The sequence below is a fragment of the Chiloscyllium punctatum genome, chromosome 12, assembly GCF_047496795.1.
Source record: "Chiloscyllium punctatum isolate Juve2018m chromosome 12, sChiPun1.3, whole genome shotgun sequence".
Classification (NCBI taxonomy): domain Eukaryota; kingdom Metazoa; phylum Chordata; class Chondrichthyes; order Orectolobiformes; family Hemiscylliidae; genus Chiloscyllium; species Chiloscyllium punctatum.
Window position 1 is genome coordinate 59,662,104 of NC_092750.1, and position 27,777 is coordinate 59,689,880.

At 41.7% G+C, this 27,777-nt stretch overlaps 1 protein-coding gene across 3 annotated transcripts in view; it reads left to right on the plus strand.

Moving 5' to 3' along the window:
• The first annotated feature begins 22,637 nt into the window (after window positions 1-22,637).
• The window catches only part of LOC140483870 (metabotropic glutamate receptor 7-like), a 751,467-nt gene continuing 746,327 nt past the window's right edge, over window positions 22,638-27,777 (plus strand). The window contains exon 1 of one of the 3 annotated variants that reach the window (XM_072582653.1): window positions 22,638-22,657. Coding sequence is in view for 2 of the 3 variants with exons in the window: in XM_072582650.1 (XP_072438751.1) it covers window positions 25,366-25,851 (486 nt within the window). In the remaining variant the exon portion in view is untranslated. Of the gene's footprint in view, window positions 22,658-24,398; window positions 24,509-24,641; window positions 25,852-27,777 lie in introns of those variants that run through there. The other 2 variants (XM_072582651.1, XM_072582650.1) reach the window with 2 other exon arrangements.

Here is a 27,777-nt window from a genome sequence, read left to right on the forward strand (position 1 = left end):
GGATTTGGCGACAATTCAAAACCCAAGTTGCTAAAGACAAATAAAAGAAATTTATATTTAAAGGGATTAATCTGATCTGCATTTTAACTTCAAGCTACAGTTGGTTCATTCAAAATTTATCTATAATAACAATATCAGGAACAAAGAAATTTATCTTTTTTTCCCAGTTTCAAGGAGCTAAAAAGGATCTCACAACTAATGGTTCAGAGAATTGAAATGTTGTTCCCTAAAGCTTCAAACTTGGAATGAGGGAAATTTTTAATTTCTCTGACAGTGCTGTATGGCATTTGATCTAGATTACAAACAATAGCTCAGAGCACTCCCTTTCTGAACTGAGAAATGTGGGTATTTTCTTATTGCCCCACTCTTGCTGATTTGTAACTATTGTTCTCAATTGTTAATGGTATTTGTTTCCTTGTAGGAATTAAATACTCAAAGTTTTCCAGCTTACATAGAACAGAGAACTTTGGGATTTTTTTTACATGTTCTTAAATGAAGACCACTATAAGATATATAAATAAGAAAAACCTTTCAATGCATATTAGCTCTTATTATAGAAAGTAAGACTAATTAATCTCATTCTCCTGCCAATTCCCCATAAAACTCATAATTGTTTCCTCGACAAATATTCATCAAAATCTATTTCAGAAGCTCTCAATATATCTGCTTCCATGGCCTTTTCAGACAGTGCACATCCATACTAAGTCACAACTGCATCATATAAGAGCTACACCTCACTTAGCTCTCAAGTCATCTTAAATCTCTGTCAGTTTCTCTGTAATTACTCGATCAAATCTATTGTGAGTCTGAACACCTCTATTAAATATCCCCTTTATGAAAGAAATTCCAACTTCTCAACTCTCCAAAATACTGAACTCTCTCATGCCAATGGCCGTTCTAATAGATCTCTGCAGAATTCCACTAAGTCAAGGTTTTTGTTGTTGTCTTATGTACCTTTTCAAATATTTATCCAATTCCCTGTTTGGAAATTTAATGTATCTGCTTCTACCAGCCTTTAGGCAGTGAATTCCACAGCATAACAATCCACTGCACAAAAATGTTTCTCATCTTGTCTCCAGTCCTTTTGTGAATGATCTTAAATCTGTGTTATCAAAACTAACCCTTTTGTCACTGCAAACAAATTCTCCTCTATCCTTTGGGTTCTACACTATCACAACTATTCATGATTTTGAACATGTCAATCAAATCTCTTTACCTTCTCTGCTCTGAGGGGAGCACCATGCCTCCTTTAGTTTCTCCACAAAACAGAAGTACAGAATCCATGGTAATGCACTCTCATACATTACCTACCCTGCATCCTCTCAGAAGCATTGACTTCTTCCATCTAGAAAGATATTATTATCCCCTTATGATTTGTTGCAAGTGCTTTTCATTCCTGGTGAGGTGAATTCAACAGATTTGCATTATCTTTATCACTGAATTATGATTCATGCACAGCACACCAGAAATAAACTTTATTTCTTCTTTAGTTGTCACTTATGTTTAAAATAGGGTTGCAACAGGACATAGTTGTATAAAATGCCCTGTTCACACTCATATTAGCAATTAAAGGATGAAACAATATGGGAGAAGAATTTAAATTAGCATTGGGCACGCTTGTAAAGGCTGATTAATTGGTCACTTTGGTCCTGGAATTCTAGCAAGTCAAACAAATGGTAGCTAGTTGACTTTGGACTATTGCCAGTAAGAATTCAAATGCTGAATTGTCAGAAAATATTGGGGCCAGGAGCTGAGAAACTGTTATTAAATCCAAAATGCCAAGTTGTTATAATGGTACTTGTGGTGCAGTGGTAGTGTCTCTATCTTTGAGCCAGAAGGCCTAGATTTAAGGCCCTCCTGCACCAGAGGTGTGTTATAACATGTCTGAGCAGGAAGCATAAAAATATCTAAACTCACTATGCTTCAGAACCAACAGCCCAAATGTTTTAGTTCTTAGGTAACAGCTGAAGTGGGTCAGGGTTTAAGGTTTACTTTTAAGTATAACAAAAGTTCATTTTCTTTTTGTGAATCTGCAAGAGCAAAGTTTGCTCAATTTGTAAATAATCCTGCAAAATATCTTTTTAAGAAACAAAGTATCTGAAAAAGGTTTGTAGAGGCATGGACACTTCCATCTGCTAGGCTGAATGGCTTGCTTCTAGGCTTTAGAAATCAATGTATTTCTATAATTATTGTGCGTTTTAATGCTTCATTGTCAGAGTTGGGGTGGAACTGTTAAAATGTGGGCTTACAGCTCTAAAAGGACAAGTATTCTTACTCCATAATTACAGAATCTTGAAATTTTGATCTGTAGTTATCCACCATCAGAAGTTGATTAGAATTCCCGAACCCCTTTTATTTAAAACATTTACATCCAGAATCCTACTGGATTCAAAGCCTTGTGTCAAAGGTGAACAAACAATCATGACTGTAGATTAGTTCAGTCACAAAGCTATCAATACTCAGTAAGTAGTTCATTAAGTTACATGGAAATCAATTACATTTTTCTCAGCCTGAAGGTTTGCTTCAACTAAAACCCATCATCGATGTATGTTTAACAGACATTTCTGATATAACCATAGAGCTCTATTTATATTTTCCATTATATCTCCATTTGAATAGATTTACGTAGAACTTGACTTCACAAAATCACAGCCTTTTATCATGCTTAAGACAGGCTACCCCTACCTCTTTGCTGGCTATGCCAAACAGTCCACCTTCAATATCTACATAGGCACTGTGCCCCCAACTCTCCCGCTGTTACAGCGATGACTGCATTGCTGCTGCTTCCTGAAGAAGGGCTTATGCCCGAAACATCGATTCTCTTGCTCCTTGGATGCTGCCTGACCTGCTGCGCTTTTCCAACAACACATTTTTCAGCTGCTGCATCCTGCATCCAGGCTGAACTGGAGGAATTTATCGACTTTGCCCACAACTTTCATCCTGCCCTGAAATTCACTTGGTCCATCACGGACACCTCCCTGCCCTTGCTTGACCTCTTCGTTTCCATCTCTGGCAACAATCTACAGACGGATGTTTACTATAAACCCACAGACTCCCATAACTACCTGGACTACAACTCCTCCGACCCAGTATTCTGCAAGAACTGCATCCCGTTCTCCCAATTCTTCTGCCTCCATCACATCTGCTCAGACCAGGAAACATTCCACTTCTGAGTATTCCAGATGCCCATCTATTTTGAACAACATGCTTTTCCCCACTTTGTCACACAGACAGTTCCCCACCACACCTCCTCCATTCACCACTCCACTACTATAACCCCCTGCCCCCGCCCCCCCCGCAAATGCAATAAAGACAGGATGCCCCTTGTCCTCACTTTCCACCCCACCAGTTTCTGCATCCAATGTATCACACTTAAACACTTCTGTCAACTCCATCTAGACCCCACCACCAAGAACATCTTCCCCTCCCCACCCGTTCCCTTCACCAATCCTTGGTTTGCACCACTCTCCCCACCACTCACCCCGCCAACCCTCCCGAACCTTCCCCTGTAACCGTAAAAGATACAAAACCTGCCGGTATACAAAACCCCTCACCTCCATCCAGGGCCCCAAACAGTTCTTCCAAGTGAGACAGAAGTTCACCTGCCTTTCCTCTAACCTAGTTTACTGTATCCAGTGTTCCTGATGTGGTCTGCTCTACATCAGTGAGACCAAACGTAAACTCAGGGCACGTTTCACCGTACATCTCAACCGGACCCACAATGGGCCAACCTGACCTCCCAGTCACTGCCCATTTTAATTGCTCTTCCCACTCCCTGTCCAACATGACCATCCTCAGCCTCCTCCATTGCCACATTGAACCACACCGCAAATTGGAGGAACAGCATCTCACCTTCTGCCTGGGCCCCCTTCAGCCCAGAGGACTCAACATTGAGTCCTCCAATTTCAAATAACCTCCCTCCCCATTACTCGACTCCCTTCGCAGCGCCACGCTCTCCCTTCCACTCCTCTGACTAAACATAGATGGGGACTGCCATAGTGTTAAGAGTTTAGATGGAGAGGAATTTGTTAAGTGTGTACAAGAAAATTTTCTGATTCAGTATGTGGATGTACCTACGAGAGAAGGTGCAAAGCTTGACCTACTCTTGGGAAATAAGGCAGGGCAGATGACTGAGGTGTCAATGGGGGAGCACATTGGGGCCAGTGACCATTATTCTTTTAATTTTAAAATAGTGATGGAAAAGGATAGACCAGATCTAAAACTTGAAGTTTTAAATTGGAGGAAGGACAATTTTGATGGTATTAAGCAAGAACTTTCAAAAGCTGATTGGGGGCAGATGTTTGCAGGTAAAGGGACGGCTGGGAAATGGGAAGACTTCAGACAAGAGTCCAGAGAAAGTATATTCCTGTTAGGGTGAAAGGAAAGGCTGGTAGGTATAGGGAATGCTGGATGACTAAAGAAATTGAAGGTTTGGTTAAGGAAAAGAAGGAAGCATATGTCAGATATAGACTGGATAGATCTAGTGAATCCTTAGAAGAGTATAAAGACAGTAGGAGCATACTTGAGAGAGAAACCAGGAGGGCAAAAAGGGGACATGAGATAACTTTGACAAATAGAGTTAAGGAGAATCCAAAGGGTTTTTACAAATACATTAACGACAAAAGGGTAACTAGGGAGAGAATAGGGCCCCCTCAAATGTATGCTAGGCGGCCTTTGTGTGGAGCAGCAGGAGATGGGGGAGATACTAAATGAGCATTTTAAATCAGTATTTACTGTGGAAAAGAATATGGAAAATACAGAATGTAGGGAAATAGATGGTGATATTTTGAAAAATGTCCATATTACAGAGGAGGAAGTGCTGGATGTCTTGAAATGTATAAAAGTGGATAAATCCCTAGGACCTGATCAGGTATACCCTAGAACTCTGTAGGAAGCTAGGGAAGTGATTGCTGGGCCTCTTACTGAGTTATTTGGATCATCAATAGTCACAGGTGAGGTGCCAGAAGACTGAAGGTTGGCTAACATGGTGCCACTGTTTAAGAAAGGTGGTAAGGACAAGCTAGGGAACTATAGACCAGTGAGCCTGACTTCGGTGATGGGCAAGTTGTTGGAGTGAATCCTGAGGGACAGGATGTACATGTATTTGGAAAGGCAAGGACTGATTAGGGAAATCATGTTTCACAAACTTAATTGAGTTTTTTGAAAAAGTAACAAAGAGGATTGATGAGGGCAGAATGGTAGATGTGATCTATATGGACTTCAGTAAGGCCTTTGACAAGATTCCCGATCGGATACTGGTGAGCAAAGTTAGATCTCATGGAATTGAGGGAGAACTCACCATTGGGATACAGAACTGGCTCAAAGGTAGAAGACAGAGGGTGGTGGTGGAGGGTTGTTTTTCAGACTGGAGACCTGTAACCAGTGGAGTGCCACAAGGATCGGTGCTGGGTCCACTACTTTTCATCATCATTTATACAATTGATTTGCATGCGTGCATAAGAGGTATAGTTAGTAAGTTTGCAGATTACACCAAAATTGGAGGTGTAGTGGACAGTGACGAAGATCACCTTAGATTACAACAGGATCTTGATCAGATGGGCCAATGGGCTGAGAAGTGGCAGATGGAGTTTAATCTAGATAAATGTGAGGTGCTGCATTTTGGGAAAGCAAATCTGAGCAGGACTTATACACTTCATGGTAAGGTTCTTGGGAGTATTGCTAACAAAGAGACCTTGGAATGCAGCTTTATAGATCCTTGAAAGTGGAGTCACAGGTAGATAGGACAGTGAAGAAGGCGTTTGGTATGCTTTCTTTTATTGGTCAGAGTACTGAGTACAGGAGTTGAGAGGTCATGTTGCAGCTGTACAGGATGTTGGTTAGGCGACTGTTGGAATATTGCATGCAATTCTGGTCTCCTTCCTATCGGAAAGATGTTGTGAAACTTGAAAGGGTTCAGAAAAGATTTACAACGATGTTGCCAGGGTTGGAGGATTTGAGCTATAGGGAGAAATTGAATAGGCTAGGGCTGTTTTCCCTGGAGTGTCGGAGACTGAGGGGTGGCCTTATAGAGGTTTATAAAATCATCAGGGGCATGGATAGGATGAATAGACAAAGTCTTTAGCCTGGAGTGGGGGAGTCCAGAACTAGAGGGCATAGGTTTAGGGTGAGAGGGGCAAGATATAAAAGACACCTAAGAGGCAACTTTTTCACTCAGAGGGTGGTACTTGTATGGAATGAGCTGCCAGAGAAAGTGGTGGAGGCGAGTACACATGCAACATTTAAGAGACATCTGGATGGCCACTGTTGGAATATTGAATAGGAACGGTTTGGAGGGATATGGGCCAGGTGCTGGCAGGTGGGACAAGATTGGGTTGGGATATCTGGTCGGCATGGATGAATTGGACCGAACGGTCTGTTTCTGTGCTGTACATATCTATATCTCTATGACTCAATACTGTCTGGCTCTATGACTGACTCTTCTTTCCAGCTACCAACTGGATTTATTCCTTCCATCAACCAACCAAGCCGGACCCACCTGCATTCACCTATCCCTATCTTAACACTCCAACCTCTCCCCACCGCCCCCTTTCTACAACTCCCTTTACTCTCACCCCCAGTCTTAAAGAATGGTCACATCCATAATGTTGACTTCTCCACCTCCTGATGCTGCCTGGCTCGCTGTGTTCTTCCAGCCTCCTGCTTGGCTACCTAAGACTCATTTGGCAACCAGGGATTGTCAATTTGCAGACTTGGAATAAAGCAGCAAAAGAATGCAAAATACCAGTTTAGAAACTAAATAAAAGATGGCAATAGTGTGAAAGAAGCCACATGTTTAAAGACATCTGATTATCGGCCTTCATCCATCAGACAAGAGTTGGGTGAAACTGCAATATCAGGGTGATAATAGCAGGTTTATGCTCAACATACTTACAATTCTATTTACAATATTTTCCATGCATTTAAAAAAACAGATTAGCCTGTTTTAGTTAAAGGAGTCAAAACATAATCTAATCTTATTGATCCTTATAGCCTCTAGTCAATGTAATCAGAGAAGCCGTACTCACCATCCAACCAAGTTGCTTAATTCAAATGGCCTCAGGACTTGCCTTCCTATTTACCTTAATTGATTCATTCAATGGTCAATCTTGGAAAAGAGATTTTTTAATCTTATGAAACACTAATAAACTGGCACAAGAATTGAAACATTGAGAACAGTTTAAAACACTGGCATTTGGAGTTTACGCTGAGTACGCACTGAGTTTAGGGACATGAAACCCAAACTATTTGTATCATTCCTAATCAGCTTCTTAAAAAAAAATCCTGGGCTGCTGTGTTTGTTTTAAATTAGCAATAACATGCGATGTCCGGAGTTTTACTGCAAGTCATAGGTGCCCAATAACAACTGAAAAGCAAGTAGTTGTTCAGGCATAGCTGTTGATCTGTTTGCCTGCACTCCTGGATTGTTCTACCCAATGCATTCCCATTCTAATGCAATTAAATATGATCAGTTAGATTTGTAGGCGATCAGACCTAGAAATCTGTGTCTTCTTTATATTCTATCACAAAACTCTGGTTATCTGAGTAAAACAAAGAATGCAATATCGTGAAAGACATCAGCAGATATCCAACACATTGCAATAATTAATATTAAGTGTATCGAGCAATGTTAAACAAAGGCAAGTAAATGGAGTTCAGGTGTAAATCAGTCATAATGTGAATAGCAATATAAAGGTTTATATATCTTTTTTCTTTTTCTAATTATCCTATATTTGTGAACATCTATTTTCCAAGAAAAAAAGTCTATGTTTTCCACCTTTCATGTTTTTGGCCAAGTTTTGTGCAAACTCCAACAGGCAAAACAAAAGGCACTGGAAACCTTTCCACAGTTTGCAAACTTTGGAGGAGTTTTGCAGCTGTGATAATTCGCTTGCAGAAGTTGCAGCTTTATGAATCGCCCAAGGACAGGCCTTCTGCCATAAAATGAATGAGAATTAATGCTTGCCCAGAAGGATCCTCAAGGTTTTAATCACCCTGTTGCTTGAAAAACATTTTTTTAAATCAACTCCTGATGCATGAAGCAACAATTCTGATGCCATCCACTGCCACTGTTGTTCATACCAAACATGAATTGTGAGTTTGCTGAGACATTGTGATTTACAATACTTGTTAATGTTCTACAATATGTGTGTATCAAGCTAGAACCAAAGGGTGTAATATCAGAGTAAGGGGTTGTTCAACTAGGACAGGGATTTCTTTTACCCCAAGAGAGCTGCTGAGAATGGCTTAAGTATATTTAAGAATAAGATAGACTAGTTTTTAATCCCTGAGTGAACCAAAGATTATGGGGAATAGAAGTGAAAATGTTCTTGAGGATTATCAGATCAGGCATAATCTCATTGAAAAGTAGATCAAATTCTGTGGACCAAATGGTCGACTTCTGGCTCCTGCACCTTATGGTGATAATGGTGGGTAGGTCCTCCAATCTTGATGCCCATCTTGCTATCCAAATTCTAAGGCACTGAATGTAAAAAACAAAGGCTCACTTGCTTTGGCTCTCTGCTGAAGGAAAATGAGCTCAGAGTTAGGCTCACCTTCCCACCTCATTGTCGATCTATTCATATTTTTGCAGCTATTCCAGGTGCAAGTGCTTACCATATCCAACTCAACAGGAAATGGGTCAGGGACCCTCTTGTAACACAGTGGTAATGTCCCTCCCCTTGGACTGAGAAGCCTGCATTGAAGCCCTACCTGCTCCAGAGGTATGTTATAATATCTCTGAACACGTTGATTAGGAAAAATATGAAGAATGAGTCAACTGCAAAGCAACAGAAAATATATCTCAGGCTTTCAACATTAGTTATTAGTGGAGTTCCCATATGTAATTACATTTATTTAAATTTGAATTTATGTTCTGTTCAATTTATTCATTAATGAGGTTGACATTTGACCTGTAACTTTGAGTTCTTTGTTGTCTAATCAGTACATATAACATCAGTTATTATGTTTTATCGGTTCAGATTTTTCTATTACTCTTTGAATCTTAAAGAAGGTAATTCATCTTCTGAAATACTTCCATCAAAACATAGTGTCGATGTGAGATCCTTACATTAGAGTCACCGACCAATAAGTTACTATCTGATGTTTTGGGTTAATAGATAAGTTTTGAATGAAAATTTCTCAAACAAAAATATGCTTGTTAGCCTAAGAAGACATATTTTCCTCCATTAACTTCTGTGTAGAGTGACATATGTTGAGAATACATTAGTTCATTCTACTTTCAGTGAGTGTCAACATCACCATAAGAGATTTCCGATCAACCTCAGGTAATGCCTTGCCAACCACTAGCCAACACATAAGTATGCAGGTGCGTACAGGTTATTTTTGTCAGAAGGAATTAATGACCAGATGCTCAAGCAAACTGTAATGTTGCAAGAGTTTACTAAGGAAATAGTTGTAACTACAACACAGACTAACTTCACACTGTGCTAATTAACATTAATACATATTTATAAATAATATGATAATCAGCCTGTCCACAGCAGGATGAAGTTACAATTTTGGAGTAGTGAGAATCATTTCCTTAGTGGTTTCCATATATTAATATACAAATAGTAGACTATCTAGTAATATTATCCTTGTGATTCAATTCAATTTCTACACCTCCTGTATGAAACCATTGTACTGTTCAATCATTTAGCATAATAGATACACCATTTTTTGTTTCTAATAAATGCCTAATTATAGAGCTATTACATACCATCTTATTACCTATTCATAACTTATGGAAAAAAAAATTACACTCCACTCATTCCAGAGACTTGCAGGAATATTCTCTGGCCACATCCACATTAGGGAACAACTTTTGTCAATTAAATAGAGGAAACCAAATCAGTTGATGTGGTTTAAAGGCATCACACACTCTGGAGAGTGTGAACCATGTTAAAATCTAATATAGTCCTGGATACCTGGTTTTAAAAAGCTCAATTTACTTTGAAATAAGTCTTTGAGTACCTTGAGAAAGTCTAAACTCAGTCATGTAATACTCAAGGAACAGAGTATCAGACTTTCAAGTCTGGGAATTGAAAGTACCACTAAAGTCTAACGTATAGATGTGTCAGGGAAGGGAATTCTGTCTCATGTATTTAAGGACTATAAAGGGGTAGATGAAATGTTGTCTCGAAATATGTGTTTTGAAATCAGTCAACTTGTGTGACATGGAAATAGATTGGTTTATTCTATTTCATCTTTATTTCCTTTGTGTCAAAATCCAATCTCTAGATTGCATGCTTGTGTTTCTATGAAAGTCCATCCCATTAAAATAAAAAATAAATGTGATCTATCAAGCCAGATTACAATCTGGAATTTGAGCTTTTCAATAACATTATCATAACAGTATAATTATACGGAAATGATTCATACTCAACTTTAAAGAAATTGTTATTGGAAACAAGTGTAACTGCAACATGAATCAGGTATTGGCTGATGAGAACCCTGATCTCCACACATCTCTCCTTCAAAACCTTGCATTTAGATTACAGTTGGAGTGAAGGGAGACTATATTATTTTTAAGGGAAATACAGACTGCTGATAATACATCATGGGAATTCTAACAAAAGGTCGAAATTTAGCCCTCTCAATGAGAAATTTTTGTAAAAAGTAAGCTCAGGCAAATTAATCTAGGAGGCATGTGGTGTCAGAAGTAGCATTTATATTCTCAGGAGTTGAAACAAGAGGCTGAATCTAATGAAGAAAGTGATTAGAGTACAGATGTGAATCACAAAAATTTTGAAAGAGGACCATACAAGTCAAAGCTGAAAAATGTGTTGCTGGAAAAGCGCAGCAGGTCATGCAGTATCCAAGGAGCAGGAGAATCGATGTTTCAGGCATAAGCCCTTCTTCTTATGTCCGAAATGTCGATTCTCCTGCTCCTTGGATGCTAGCCTGACCTGCTGCGCTTTTCCAGCAACACATTTTTCAGCTCTGATCTCCAGCATCTGCAGTCCTCACTTTCTCCATACAAGACAAAATCAGACAGTGTATTTTTCAGCCCTCTCTATTTCTCTTGAACCTTACCAACTGGGCTCAGCCAACTGGGGGGCAGATCCTTCTCATTCTATTACCTTTTAAAGTTGAGCTTTATAAAGTGGCTATGTATGTCCTCTTATAGGTAAGGCTCCCCAAAGGGAAGCACCTTTCATTTGGTATCAACAGTCAACATTCTGCAACTAGCATAGTGACTCTCAAACATTGTCCGATTTCGGGTTGTGTTGAAGGTGGTTTGAAATATCTCGAGAGACAATGAAAATGTATATAAAAGAGTGTAGCACTATTAAAGATCATACAGTCGATCAGGGATTCCAAGAAAATGTTACACAGATCTCTGCACAGAGATGTGCAAAGTTGGAAAATGAGGTTGCGTATCACTTGAACAACTTTTGTCAATTTGATGCAGGAAGCTTTGTAAATGCCTTCTCTTCTGAATGTGTTGGTACTCCTGTTCTATGTTGTACATAATTTGCTCATTGCCTCTGGATGTCATAGAGTCTCACATCATCAGGTCAAACATAGGCAAAGTAACCTCCAGCTGGTTGCCAACTACTTCAACTGATGAATCAGTGCTCCCAGTGTTGAACGATACGTGGAGAAAGCACTGCGGGAAGCAAGGGCAGCAGGTATCTCTGGTGAAGAACTTCAACGTCGATGACTAAGAGTGGCTCATTAGCATGACTCCTGACTCAACTGACAAGATCCTATAGGACAGAACTGCTAGACTAGGTTTGCAGAAGGTGGTGGAGATGAAGTCTCATCTTTACATTAAGGATGCCCAACATTGTGTTTTTTGTCATGATCTTGAGTTAAATTGGATTAACTTTGAAGAGATGTAGCAACTCAAAACTGAGCATCCAGAAGGCACTGTGGGCCATCAACAGTAAAGATTTACTTAAACACAAGTTCAACTTTGTTACCTGGTATATCAACCCCAGTTCAATGAATGTTGGTCCAACCAGCAAAGCCTACATGAGGCAAACATTATTTACCTTGGCATAATGCTCAACAAAGATGCAGGAGAATTCTAATCATGAACCCACTTAAAGACAGAGCGGGTGCATATTAACAAGGCTGCTAATCTTTGGGTTTGAAAACAGAAGCAGTCAACAAAATGCTTGGTCTCTGATGGAGAGGAAAATATTGATGGTTCCATCTTGACTGTTACTCTGATACTTAGCTGAAGAGATGATCAAGAAATAAATATGCTAATGGTCCCAAAAAATAATCACAAGTATTTTGTGTGCAGCTAGGAGATTTTCAGCACATCTGACCTGACGTCATGAGGCTTCGTGGGATCCAGAGCCAATGTTGAGGATTCCCAGAGCAAGTCCTTCTTGACTGTGCACACCCACGATGTCTGGTAGGTCTGCACTGCTGCTGGAACAAGTTATGAATAGGAATGACAATGGCAGAGTCTGCGACATTGTGGTTACTCTGGATACCTGCACTGCTCCATTTCATTTTGCTTAACCTTCACCACTTTCCTCATCTACAATTATAGCTCTTTGAAAGAGTTAGTACAAACTTAAGAAGCCAAATGGCTTCCTTTTGTGTCATACTGTTTGATAATTTTATGTGTAGTGAGCTGAAGTAGCCAGTCTGGGTATTCCAATGCTCTAACCAACAGCCTGAGTATGTCTCTGGGAGTCAACAAAATAAACTGTACAGCCATTCACTTTTTTGGCTGCATAGCTATGTTTACCCATGCCAATATATTAACAGGGTGGGATATTTTTGAGCTAACCATTCTTTAGTAAGCAATTACTCAATAATCGATCGTACTTGTCAAAATATTTTGATTAGAAATTTGATTGATTAAATTCTCTTGAGGGACATTTGAACACAATTAAATGTCTCCGGTGACATAACACCTCTCAAAATAAACAGCCACACATATGGGTGCACTTCATCCTTCCAAATTCAACAACAAATTCCATTATACAATGTTTTGCGAAGAAAGTCTTTTTATAGAACATAGAACATTGCAGCGCAGTACAGGCCCTTCAGCCCTCGATGTTGCGCCGACCTGTCATACCAATCTGAAGCCCATCTAACCTACACTATTCCACGTACGTCCATATGCTTGTCCAATGACGACTTAAATGTACTTAAAGTTGGCAAATCTACTACAGTTGCAGGCAAAGCATTCCATACCCTTACTATTCTCTGAGTAAAGAAACTACCTCTGACATCTGTCCTGTATCTATCACCCCTCAATTTAAAGTTATGCCCCCTCGTGCTCTCCATAACCATACTTGGAAAAAGGCTCTCCCTGTCCACCCTATCTAACCCTCTGATTATCTTATATGTCTCTATTAAGTCACCTCCCAACCTTCTTCTCTCTAACGAAAACAGCCTCAAGTCCCTCACCCTTTCCTCATAAGACATTCCTTCCGTACCAGGCAACATCCTAATAAATCTCCTCTGCACCCTTTCCAAGGCTTCCATATCCTTACAATGCGGTGACCAGAACTGTACACAATACTCCAAGCACGGCCAACTGGAGTTGTGTACAGCTGTAGCATAACCTCATGGTTCCGGAACACGATCCCTCTATGAAGAAAAGCTAAAACACTGTATGCCTTCTTAACACCCCTGTCAACCTGGGTGGCAACTTTCAAGGATCTGTGTACCTGGACACCGAGATCTCTCTGCCCATCTACACTACCAAGAATCTTACCATTAACCCAGTACTTTGAATTCAGGTTACTCCGACCAAAGTGGCACAGTGTTTAGCACTGCTGCCTCACAGCGCCAGAGACCCGGGTTCAATTCCCGACTCAGGCAACTGACTGTGTGGAGTTTGCACATTCTCCCCGTGTCTGCATGGGTTTCCTCCGGGTGCTCCGGTTTCCTCCCACAGTTGAAAAATGTGCAGGTCAGTTGAATTGGCCACGCTAAATTAACCGTAGTGTTAGGTGCAGGGGTAAATGTAGGGGAATGGGTCTGGGTCAGTGCGCTTCGGCGGGTCGGTGTGGACTTGTTGGGCCGAAGGGACTGTTTCCACACTGTAAGTAATCTAATCTAATCTAAACTCCATTTGCCACCTCTCAGCCCAGCTCTGCAGCTTATCTATGTCTCTCTGTAACCTAAAACATCCTTCGTCACTATCCACAACTCCACTGACCTTAGTGTCTTCTGCAAATTTACTAACCCACCCTTCTACGCCCTCATCTAAGTCATTTATAAAAATGACGAACAGCAGTGGACCTAACACTGACCCTTGCGGTACACCACTGGTAACTGGACTCCTTGATGAACATTTCCCATCAACCACCATCCTCTGTCTTCTTTCAGCAAGCCAACTACTGATCCAAACTGCTATATCTCCCACAATCCCATTCTTCTGCATTTTGTACAATAGCCTACTGTGGGGAACCTTATCGAATGCCTTGCTGAAATCCATATACACCACATCAACTGGTTTACTCTCATCTACCTGTTTGGTCACCTTCTCAAAGACCTCAATAAGGTTTATGAGGCACGACCTACCCTTCACAAAACCGTGCTGACTATCCCTAATCAAATTATTCTTTTCTAGATGATTATAAATCCTATCTCTTATAACCTTTACCAACAACTGAAGTAAGGCTCACTGGTCCATAATTAGCAGGATTGTCTCTACTCCCCTTCTTCAACAGGGGAACCACATTTGCTATCCTCCAGTCTTCTGGCACTATTCCTGCAGACAATGACAATTTAAAGATCAATGCCAAAGGCTCAGCAATCTCCTCCCTGGCTTCCCAGAGGATCCTAGGATAAATCCCATCCGGCACAGGGGACTTATCTATTTTCACACTCTGCAGGATTTCTAATACCTCTTCCTTGTGAACCTCAATCACACCTAGTCTCGTAGCCTGTATCTCAGTATTCTCCTCGACAACATTGTCGTTTTCTAGAGTGAATACTGTCGAAAAATATTCATTTAGTGCTTCCCCTATCTCCTCTGATTCCACACACAACTTCTCACTACTATCCTCGATTGGCCCTAATCTTGCTCTCATCATTCTTTTATTGCTTAAACACCTATAGAAACCCTGACGGTATACCCTGATCCTATCCACCAACAACTTCTCATGTCTCCTTCTGGCTCTTCTGAGCTCTCTCTTTAGGTCTTTCCTGGCTACCTTGTAACCTTTAAGAGCCCTAACTAAGCCTTCACATCTCATCCTAACATAAGCCTTCTTCTTCATCTTGACCAGAGATTCCACTTCCTTCGTAAACCATGGCTCCTGTGCTCTACAGCTTCCTCCCTGCCTGACAGGTACATACTTATTTAGGACACACAGGAGCTTTTCCTTGAATAAGCTCCATATTTCTATTGTGCCCATCCCCTGCAGTTTCCTTCCCCATCCTATGCTTTCTAAATCTTGCCTAATCTCATTGTAATTCCCTTTCCCCCAGCTGTGACTCGTGCCTACCTATCCCTTTCTATCACTAAAGTAAACATAACAGAATTGTGATCGCTATCACCAAAGTGCTCACCTATTTCCAAGTCTAACACCTGGCCGGGCTCATTACCCAGTATCAAATCTAATGTGGCTTTGCCCCTTGTTGGCCTGTCTACATACTGTGTCAGGAAGCCCTCCTGCACACACTGGACAAAAACTGACCCATCTATAGTACTCGTACTATAGTGTTCCCAGTCAATATTGGGAAAGTTGAAGTCCCCCATGACAACTACCCTGTCTCTCTCACTCCTATCGAGAATCATCTTTGCTATCCTTTCCTCTACATCTCTGGGACTATTCGGAGGCCTGTAGAAAACTCCCAACAGGGTGACCTCTCCTTTCCTGTTTCTAACCTCAGCCCATACTACCTCAGTTGACGAGTACCAAACATCGTTTCTGCAACTGTAATACTGTCCTTGACCAATAATGCCACACCCCCGCCCCACTGCCACCACCACCCCCCCCCCCCCCCCCCCCCCAACACACCCCCTCTTTTACCATCTTCTCTGTTCTTACTGAAACATCTAAATCCTGGAACCTGCACAACCATTCCTGTCCCTGCTCTATCCATGCCTCCGAAATGGCCACAACATCGAAGTCCCAGGTACCAACCCATGCTGCAAGTTCACCCACCTTATTCTGGATGCTCCTGACGTTGAAGTAGACACACTTCAAACCAACTTATTGCTTGCTGGTGCCATCTTGCGTCCCTGAAACTTGATTTCAGACCTTCCTACTCTCAAACTTTTCTATACTCAAACTACAATTTTGGTTCCCATCCCCCTGCTGGATTAGTTTAAACCCACCCCAATAGCCTTAGCGAATTTCCCCCCCAGGATATTGGTACCCTCTGGTTCAGATGAAGACCATCCTGCTTGTAGAGGTCCCACCAACCCCAGAAAGAGCCCCAATTATCCAAGAATCCAAAACCCTCCCTCCTGCACCATCCCTGTAGCCATGTGTTCAACTCCTCTCTTTCCCTATTCCTTGCCTCGCTAGCATGTGGCATGAGTAACAAATCAGAGACAACAACTCTGTTCGTCCTAGCTCTAAGCTTCCATCCTAGCTCCCGAAATTTCTGCCTTAAATTCCCATCTCTCTTCCTACCTATGTCATTGGTGCCTATGTGGACCATGACTTAGGGCTGCTTCCCCTCCCCCTTAAGGAACCCAAAAACACAACCAAAGATATTATGAACCCTGGCACCTGGGAGGCAACACACCAACCGTGAGTCTCTCTTGTCCCCACAGAACCTCCTATCAGTCCCCCTAACTATGGAGTCCCCAATGACTACCGCTCTGCTCCTCTTCCCCCTTCCCTTCTGAGCAGCAGAGACAGACTCTGTGCCAGAGCCCTGTGCCCCACTGCTTTCCTCTGGTAAGTCATCCCCCCCAGCAGTATCCAAAACCACATACTTATTGTTGATCTTAATGTTTATCTTAATGTTCTTGCAATAATTCCACACCTCAAAATGAAGACAAGTATGCATTCAGACACAGAACACAATGGGATCATAATACATGCAGGGAACAACTCATATGATCACAACTTCCAGTTAATTGTTGGACAAGTGCAAAGAGCAGAGCAGAAATCTAAATGTAAGTAATTCCATGAAATATTTAGAAGAGCAGGGAGATCATCTTTGTCTCAGTCAGAGGTTACCCCTCAACCAACATCAACCATGTTTTTTCTGCCCGTTATACACCAAAGATGTGCAGGTCAGGTTAATTGGTCATTCTAAATTGTCCATAGAATTAGTTGCATTAGTCAGAGGGAAATGAATCTGGGTGGGTTACTCTTCAGGAGGGTCAGTGTGGACTTGTTGGGCTGAAGGGCCTCTATCCACACTGTAGGTGATCTAATCTAATCTAATCTATTCTAACCTCTTTACTCTTTCAAGGATAGTACAATGTAGAAAGTGAATGCTGTGTTTCCTGCACGATAAAAGTGACCACATTTCCAGAGTACAATATTGACTGTAAAGCATTTTGTGTCACGCTAAAATGGTGAAAATCACAATACAAACACAAAAATCTTACTTTTCCTTTAACAACATTTATTGCGATATTTATATGGAGCAATAGTAATGATTTTAATCTATTAACGTATGAGGACATAGGCATCCAAATTGTAACTATGTGCTCCAAAACAGACTACGTATCCTGACTGTCTCAGTCTTATCTATAGTTTTATTTACTTATTGATTTGACTCGTTTTGCTACTGTAAGCCTTTGGAATTTGGAATTTGTTTTTATTTGAAAAAGGACTGTTGTCACGGTGGTTATTGAAATTTTACCAGAAGATCTGTGCAAGTATTATCACAAGCACATAATAGGAGTGACCTCAGTGAGGTTCCACTATAAATTTGTAAAATTCTTACGCGGCCAACTTTTTTCATTCTTGAGTGTTTTAGCTGAAAAATATTCAGCAGCACAGCTTTATGCTTGGGGCAAGATAAAATGTAAGTTTATCTATTGCTGAAAGTTACCCAAATAAAACAATAGTGAAATTATTAGCTAAAATACATGTACAAAGATTTAAAGTAAGGATAAAATTAAGTATGAAAATGACCGTGCAATTTATATCTAGTATTGTTGCAGACTTGAAGATTTCTTTTCTGAAGTGAAGGCATTGAAACTTCAAGATAGACTCAATATTGTGATGGCTTCAGAAATCAAATAGTCAGAAGTTAATCCCATAGTTTGACTAAGTTTGAGGGGTGAGTGATATCCCCTTTGTTTCAATTTTATGCTACTTTAGGTTATAGCTTTTTGCATTGCATGATTCAGTAAAGGAGCTCTTCAGCTGGTTTATCACCAATGTCCTCCTGTGTCTTCTTTTTTTCTGTACAAAGACGTCTTTCTCATGGTGCGCAGAAGGTGGTCCTCAAATGACTGTCCTCAACTAGCTTTCACCACAGGCAAATAAAACGGCTGAAAATATTTACTTCAATAAATTATTGTTCCACAAAGCAAAGGTGACAGAGTGGCTCAGTGGTTAGCACTACCGCCTCACAGCTCCAAGGACCTGGATTTGATTTTGGCTTTGGGCAACTATCCATGTGGGGTATGCACGTTTTTACCATATTTGTGAGAGCTTGCTCTTGTTTCCTCACACAGTCCAAAGGGTTCTATGCTAGGTGGATTAACTGTGCTAAATTACCCCATGGTGTTCAAGGATGTGTAGGTTAGCCATGGGAAATATAGTGTTATATATAGGTGTCTGTGTCTGGGTGGGATGCTCTTCAGAGAGTTTGTATGGATTTGATGGACCAAATGGCCTGGTTCCACAGTGTAGGGTTTCGATGATTCAAAGTCAATTATGCTGGAATTCCTCCTGATGTCCCTACCTTCTCCTATTGGCCAATTAGTCTTCACACCTTTGAGAGTTCAGTTACCAAATCTGAAGCCTTGAATTACTTAAAAATTGGAAGAACAGTGGATGCTGGAATTCAGAAACAAAACAGAAAATTGCAGGAAAAGCTCAGCAGATCTGGCAGCATTTGTAGAGTGAGATCCAAAGTTAATGTTTAGGGTCCTTTGACCCTTCATCAAACCCAAAACATTAACTGTGATTTCTCTACACAGATGCTGCCAGACTTGCTGAGATTTTCCAGCAATTTCTGTTTTTGAGCCTCGAATTATTTAATGACTTTTTGTGGTCGATTCAGAAGATAACTCAGTTGGGTTGTCTGCTTTGGCTGCAGTGAAATTTAAATCATCTAGCTTTTGAAAAGCATTTTACAAGATTCCTTGTGTCGATTTTAAAGACAGATTAACCTTCTTTCTCTACACATTTGTGACAGTATATATGTTACCACCTGCTATTAATTCACTGCTCCCATTGCAAATGGTGTAGAACAAATGGAATATGTGTTTGATCAATATTAATTTATATAAAACTTTAGAAAAATTTAGAAAAAATATCTACATTTTAAGGGCAGAAAGTTGAAATATTTCAAAGTATATTGCATAAATAAGTGTTAATCCATGATAGGTTATACGTCAAAGCCTTTGTATACTGTAAAGCACCGTTTGAGTTTATGTCAATAAGATGTAGGAACAAATGTAGACTATTCAGCTCATTGAATTTTCTCCACTATTTACTGAGATCATGGCTGATCTGATAACCCTCAACTCCATTTTCCATCTTTTCACCTGCAACCCTTGATTCCATTACTGTTTAAAAATCTGTCTATTATATTTAATGACTCAGCCTTGGCAGTTCTTTACAGTAAAAAATTTCATAGATTCACTACCCTCTGATGAGGAAATTCTTCCTTATTTATGTAATAAATATGCAATCTTGATTCAGAGATTATCCCTTTTGGTCCTTTTGTCTCCCATAAGCAGAAACAACCTCTCTGCAGCTACTCTATCAAGCCCCGAGGAGTTTTGTATGTTTCAAAAGGGTTGTCTCTCACGGTGGCACAGTGGTTAGCACTGCTGCCTCACGGCACCAGAGACCCGGGTTCAGTTCCCGCCTCAGGCACCTGTCTGTGTGGAGTTTGCACATTCTCCCCGTGTCTGCATGGGTTTCCTCCAGGTGCTCCAGTTTCCTCCCACAGTCCAAAGATGTGCAGGTCAGGTGAATTGGCCATGCTAAATTGCCCGTAGTGTTAGGTTAGGGGTATGGGTGGGTTGCGCTTCGGCGGGTCGGTGTGGACTTGTCGGGACAAAGGGTCTGTTTCCACACTGTAAGTAATCTAATCTAATCTCATCAATTGTAAAGAGTATAGCTGCAAACCCAGATCATACTTTTTTTTCTACAAATCATTAAATTAAAACTGGTCAGTTTATTTCCTGGTAATAAACTACTGAATATTATTTGGTAAACTTGCAATGATTGCAACAGAATCATTAGCCTTTCAGGGCCAGCTGACATTAACAATCTGCTCTTGCTCCGAGCAAAGTTTGGGCCTGTAACTGCAAAAATAATCACTCCCTATTTAACTTGTGGATAATTATCATACTACTTGGCAACTTGGGCAATTATCTCATTTGAAGAATGTTATCATATGATTTTTAATTGGTGTTATTTCACTTACTTCTCAGCATCATCTGAATGCTTTTATCTTATAATTACAACCTCTATGGGAAAAAATGCTGTAAAACACTCAAATATAGTAACAGGAATCATTCTGCATCCTCCCTAGGCTTCAAAGATTTATGGCTGATCTTTATCTCAAAACCATGTCTTTTGCAATGCTCACCTGACCAAAGTCTATTGATCTTAGTCTTAAATGTAAGAAAATAATAGACTGCAGAGGACTAATGATAATATTTGTGTGCAATCTACTTTATACGGTTAGTAAAACAAAAGTGTTGGAAATATACTCTGTAAATCTGTTGAGAGTGAAATAAAATTATTACTGATGACTTATCAATTTTTATTTCAGACTTCCATCCCACATTTCCTTTTTATGTTAGTTTATACAACTTGTTGGTGGAAAGTTCAACTGAGTTGATTGTTTTTATCCACATGAGGGCATCCTGGTATCATTATTGAGCTACTGAATAAAATATGGCAGTACGCCCTCCGTGAATTGATGATAACCAAAAAGGTAGCTTTGTGTTGCTTTTTGCTTGTCAGATACACACAAATAGATATCAAACAACTTACACCAACAAGAATGACGCCATTTCATTGATGTACTGTATTAGGAATCTTGTGAGCAATTTCTAAGGAAAATGTATCTTCCATCAAAGAGCAATAATTTGACTTCTGCAAGAGACATGAACATCAAAAGGATGAGTGCAATTCACATTTAGAAATGAATTAAATAGGCCCTGGCCTGTGTTAACTCTTTCCCATCCAAAGCATCTGAGAGGTGACCATGATCTAGCTTACCAAGAATGACGGAATACATTAAACACAAAAGGAAATTTACAGTTTACGGTGAAAACACCTTAAAAAGATAGCCCCGCAGTTAATGGGCAAAAGCAGTCTGTTCTTTCCTGACAGGACAATGAAAGACAAATAACGTTCACATCCCAACAATTGCACGTGGTGGGGGGGGGGGGGGGTGTTAGATGAGAACATGAAACCAAATCTACTGATTATTGTCATTAAATGGTACTGAGATAAGCAGATAAAGTTTTGCAATGTGAATTAATTGGACCACCCCTTAGCTGTAAGTATATGTTTCAATGCATGCCTTATTTTACATAAGGCTTAGACGCAGGCCATTCAATCCATCGAGTCTGCTCCACCATTCAATAAGATCATGGCTATGATCGCAACCCCACTTTCCTATCTGGCCACGATAACCCTGGTCTCGGGTGTCTCCCGAACATCTACCCAACTTGGCCTGGAATCGATTTAAAGATCCAGCACCCACTACCTTTAGGGAAGAGAAATTCACACTTTAAAGAACCGAGAAGAATGTTCTTTTTTTAAAAAAAAACTCACCTCGTTTCATCCTGATTTTTGTAGGATTTTAAGCTATAGCGGTTCAGCACCTGAGCAAATAGAAATGTTATTCATGATGTCGTGAACACAGTTCAAACCACGTCAACTGTGATTCGCGCCCCTGATGAGACCGGGGAATAGGTGGACACTTCATTAAAAGGGAATCGCTCACTAGCGCGAAACCCAGTTAATCCCGATTGATCTCGACGTTTTATGTTCTCTGTGCGATAGTATGAGGAAAAAATAGTCACCAAAATCATTTCTGTTGAGCTCAAATCATAAAAGCTGCAACTTCTGGTCTCTCGACCTCTTTTTAGTAACAAGCATGTGCAATCTGAACTCCTATACAGCTCTAAAGTACCAAAAGTGTGGGGCGAAAGTGTTCGGGGCACAACAGAAATCGCCGTGTAATTCATTGTTTCGCCGATGGAGGCGATCTGTTATGGTTTGCCCACGGTTTCAGCGAAGTTTGCATTGCACTAATTTATCACAGAATTGGCCGTTCCTCAGAATTTCTACACCTCCCGGTGATTTCTGGAGGTGGTTCTTCCATTTAATTGTAGGTGCCCTATACTTTCTACCCTCTTTAAGGTCAAAAGTTTTCCTGTCCCACCCTCGAAAACTATCAACCAGCCTCTTATCCCGCCTCCAAATCCTTTTCAGCACTGCCACACGCAGGGCGAATGGGTCCCTAATCTGCTGCCGCTTATCCTACTTAGCTCTCTTGGTACAATGATAGTGCTCCTACCTCTGAGCCAGGTTCAAGTCCCAGCTCCAGACTTCTTGTAAGACTTTTTGTAGTATATAACAATATCTCCGACTATGTGCGAACGGGTTTGAATACACTCAGCCAGCATCTATAGAGGAACGACTGGGTTAATGTTTCGAGTCCAGTTCCCCTTCGATTTCCATCGAGCCTAGCAATGTATGAAGATGTAGACAGCTTAACAATTCCACACTTGTTACTAGGTAAAATTTAAAGCTATTTTCTCAAAATTAGAGTTACAGAATATTTTAACAAATGTAAAATATAAATTAAAGTGAATATTCCCACCAAACCTCGTAAAGACGTAAAATCTGAATGGTCGCTGGACACAAAACATTAACTCTGATTTCTCTCCACAGATACTGCCAGACCTGCTGAGGTTTTCCAGCAATGTCTGTTCTCTGTTATTAATAAAGTCAGCGGGAAATTGTTTGTTCTTCGCACCATTAATTATTAACTGTTGTATTTGTAAGTAACCCGTTCGACATGAGAAAAGGCACAATCAAGGCAATGTAGGACTTGAACACCGGTCCCCTGGTACCGAGGGGAGAGACTGTACTACTATGTCACATGGTACACTTCTTCAATACAAGCAGTTCAATTTGGTTCATCTGTAAAGTTGAAAAATGTGGTGCTGGAAAAACACAGCAGGCCAGGCAGCATCCGAGGAGCAGGAGAATCGACGTTTCGGGAATAAGCCCTTCTGTAAAGTGTCTAGTTATTGAAATTATGTTGTTGGAAACGATGGGTGTTCTAGATACCTACATCTTCGTTTGTAAAGGTTCTTTGTCAATTTACTTACAAATATCTTTTAATCTGCCTCAATTTCTTACGTCTTCTGGTTAACAGAAATTCGGGGCTATGATTAAAGAAGCAATTCTGTGTATTTCAAATTAGCTCTGAATTCTTGAAAGATGTTTAACAGAACTTTAAAAGAGAGACAGAAAGCACGGAACCTTATAAATAAGAGTGCAGAAATGGAGAAAAGTTAGAAGAGGCAATACCTCACCTCATTTTTTAAAAATGTTACTTTGTATTAGTTATTTTACTTGGTGATTAGAACTCTTTAAAAAATGCTCACTTACAGTTGATAGGTTCAGATGTTTCTGATTGTCGAAGTAATCATTTTAATTGACAAAGAGAAGAGGCAGTGAATTGGCTATGGGAAAATCCAATCAGGCAATGCTAATTGGCGAGCTGCTGATTTGCATAGCGTTACCTTGACGTCGGATGGCACCCAGCAATTAACATAGAAGCGTCGATCAACTTCTGGTCATTTGGTAATAGCTTTATACTCACGTTCCCTGTATGCTGCAATCTGTCTTTTTTTGAAAAAGTTTATTGGTTGGTATCACTGTTTCCCAAACAGCAAACGGGCGCTGGACCAGGAAATAATTTACTCAAGAGTTTGAATGGAATTAAAGAAGACTTTTTTTTGACAACAAAATATGAAAGATGGGCCCGTCATGGATTTGGAGAGGGGGAGGGAATGATAACGTTTCAATTAAATGGGGGAGGGGTGGAAGAATGTGTCACCTATTCATCCAGGTTACCAAGGTGAGAATGTTGAGACAAGATGATGGGGTGTCATTCTAATAGTTAGACCTAAAAACGCACACAGCTCATTTACTCTCGTAAAGAATTCTTAGAGCTCCCACACATGACTAGCTGTGTTCGGTTAGCAGGAGGTTTTGTTTTGAAGAATGTTCAGCAAATGTCCAAAAAAAAAACTCCTCGGTCATTATCCGGGGAGTCTCAAGACCAAAGCAATCAGTGTGAAAGTGAGAGACACACACACACACATTCTTCTACCACACTACATTTCCCCCCTCAAAGAGAGGAAAAATGCAATGTGATGCACAGCCGTAAGGTAGGGGCGTAAGCAACTAATGCAGTTTGTAATCCTGCAGTCTTTAACATGAAACTTAACGATGCTTGCCTGACAGTGCGGGGGGAGGGACTGTGTTCTAATGTCTCGGGAGGATGTTGAAAGATTATTCTGTATCAGTAATTTAATGGTGTCTATTTTTCCCGGTTCCTAATGCTCGGCTCCTCGATCGTTGCTTTGCTAACTGCAGTGATACTGGGTGGAGTTGGTACACGGCGTCACTGCTTTCAGCTGAAGCCACTTGAATTCTTTGTGATTTTTTTTCCCCCTCTCTCTTCCTTTTTCCCTCCCCCCTTCTCTACTCTGTTGTGCGAGAGTCTTTTCACTGGTAGAATCGAAGTGATCGGGGACTGGATGGAGGGCTACTGCAGAGAGCGGCTTGTACTCAGAATCACGCCGACCGCACACGCTCCATAAGCGGGGAGGGAGAGAGAGAGAAGGGAGGGAGGGCTTGGGTATACATTCCGTGCAGACCCACCGTTGTGGGTGACAGGAGTTTTTGGCGTGGGTGGGGGGGAGGCGGGTCTTTCCCCCCTCCTCCACCTCCTCTACCTCCTCTCTCCTTCCCAAGCTAAGAATGGATCACGTTATTTCAATAACTGTCCAACTTTCAATGGGCTTTCACTGGAAACCGAGCAACTGAGGTAGTGAGGATCTCCGAACCCCCCCTCCCCCTGTTATCTTGGCAAGGCTAACACAGGAGTATGTCGTTCCCCCAGCCTGTTGCCCTGTCTGTTGGGACTGCTATTGCTTGGAGTGCTCAACATTTTCAAAAGAGGTGCCTTTTTTAAGAACTGAAGTTGGATTGTAACTCGGGGCGAGCAGCTGGCAAGTGAACGATGGTCTACTCAGGGATCGCCTTGTGGAGATTGTTTTGGGTCGCCGTGGGTTACGGGCTGAGCGCGGCTCAGGAACCTTTCGCCACTCACTCCATCAGGATCGAAGGAGAGCTCACCTTGGGTGGCCTTTTCCCAGTTCACGCCAGAGGGCCTAAGGGGACACCCTGTGGGGACCTCAAGAAGGAGAAGGGAATCCATCGCTTGGAGGCGATGCTTTACGCCCTGGACCAGATCAACAGCGATCCGGACCTCCTGCCCAACATCACGCTGGGAGCTCACATCCTCGATACCTGCTCGAAGGACATCTACGCTCTGGAGCAGTCGCTCACTTTTGTTCAGACTCACATCCAGAAGGACACCACGGATGTGAGGTGCACCAACGGGGAGCCCCCGATCTTTGTCAAGCCCGAGAGGATAGTTGGCGTGGTTGGGGCTTCCTCCAGCTCCGTGTCTATCATGGTGGCCAAGATCCTGAGACTCTTCAAGGTAGGAGGGACACCCTTTCTCACCACCACTACCCCCCTCCCTCCCTCCCTCCCTCCCGCCCTCCCGCCTTTAGGGAGAGGAATTCGAGCATTTAGCCGTGTGTGTGTGTGTCTCTGTCTCTCTTTCACACTCACACATACAGCCAGTTTGCTGCTTCCTGTACACAGACTGCTGGCAGGGTCACCCTTCTGAGCACTCTGAAGCTGAAATCCAGATCAAGATGAACGCCGCTGGCCTTTCCTTGGGAGCGCATCCCTAATCTTTTGCGCTCTCCAAATGATTTGTATCTCTATTCCACCCCACCCCCTTCCACTTTCTCTTCAATTCTTTAGCAGGGTGATTGGTTGGAACTTAGAACAGTTTTGGTGTCCGTTTCCTGATAAACGGGATGAGCTTTCCATTATATAACGTACGTGCATATAAGAACGTGTCCGAAGAGGGTTAGAAACGAGTAAGCAAAACATTGGCAGGGAGTTTGCAATTCTTCTAAGGGAAAACTCGTGTCCAGTTAGATTCACTTGTCTCTTTTGTTTTAGAAAAGGGAGTGCACACAGAGGCAGGTAAATTAGCTTAGTATGCGGCAGCTTTGGTTAAGTGAGATTATTAACCTTTTCTAGCTACGCTCGGGGGGGAAGAAAAGGGTTGTGGATTTAAAGTCTAAGCAGTTGACGGTTTTACTGGCGATCGGTCGCCGAGTAAGTTGGGCCAGCATTTGGACTAAGTGGCCGAATTCCTCACGAGTGAGCAGGAGTGTGCACTGTGCCCGGCGAAATGGTCCCGTTGTGAGCCGCCTCCCAACCCCGTTGGTGAGGAAGCCGGGCACTATGTAGACCGGCACTGGAGGTCTGTTGGATAGCAATACATTGAGAAACCTTGGATCGGGGAACGCAAGTGCAGGTTGTAACAACGTCGAAAATAATAGCTCATCACCTGAACTGCATATTGCTCGCCCAAGGAGGGTGCGTGTGGGGAGTGGGGGCACGAAGCGAGATCAAATTCTGATCAAAACCTTCCTCCCCGAAAGAGGGGAGGCTTGATATTTTTGGAAACGTTTTTAAAATCTATAAGCTGCTTCCTTTCTGTTTTGCCCAGGAGACGCGTTGTAACAGGCATGACATAATCGCCCAGTAAATCACTTTTTCTCCGTGGGGTTGTGAGTGGAATGAGGAATATCACTAATGCCAGAGTTCTGAGCCTGTAGGGAACCTCCAATGCAGAGAGAGGGGAATCTACCTGTCTGGACTGTCGCCACCACGTTAAAATGGATCTCTGGAGGGATTCCCTCCGTTCCATCTCCGCCCCCCCCCCGAATTTCTCAGTTCGTTTTGAGCCAGGGCTCCTCTCGTTTTAAAACACGGACAGCTTCACCATGTCCCTCGCACGGAGGCTGGGTTATCTGTATCGCACTGGCAACACGGGGGCAAGTGTTAGGAGAAATGTCATCAAGGGGACAGATCCCAGCACCCTTTTAAAGCAGGCAGCTTATTGAGAACGACCTGCGCTGAAGTAAATAGCATTGGGACACAAAAAATACAGTGAGGCCGCTTGATCAATGTGTATTGTTGATGTACACCCACTATTGGTTAAACCATTGAAGAGGGCGTTGGATGATTACTTGATATAAACAGTGGGCAAAGGTATGAAGGGAGGGAAGGCAGGAGATTGGCACGAGGTCATGAGCATTTGACGAGCTGGGTGTTGGAACGATGGGCCGAGCAGCTGTAACGCTGCTATCGTTCTGAAGTTCATGTTGCTTTAGATTTTTTTTAAATCTAGGAAAGCTTGGCCAACACGCTGTATGACTCTAACACTCCCATGCATGCACTAATCTCTTGCCTATTCAGTTGTGCACACTGCCTCCGAAGTTAATCACTTCAATGCCAATAATGTTCAGTCCGTACTGAACAGGTTAATTGCAGAGTGTTG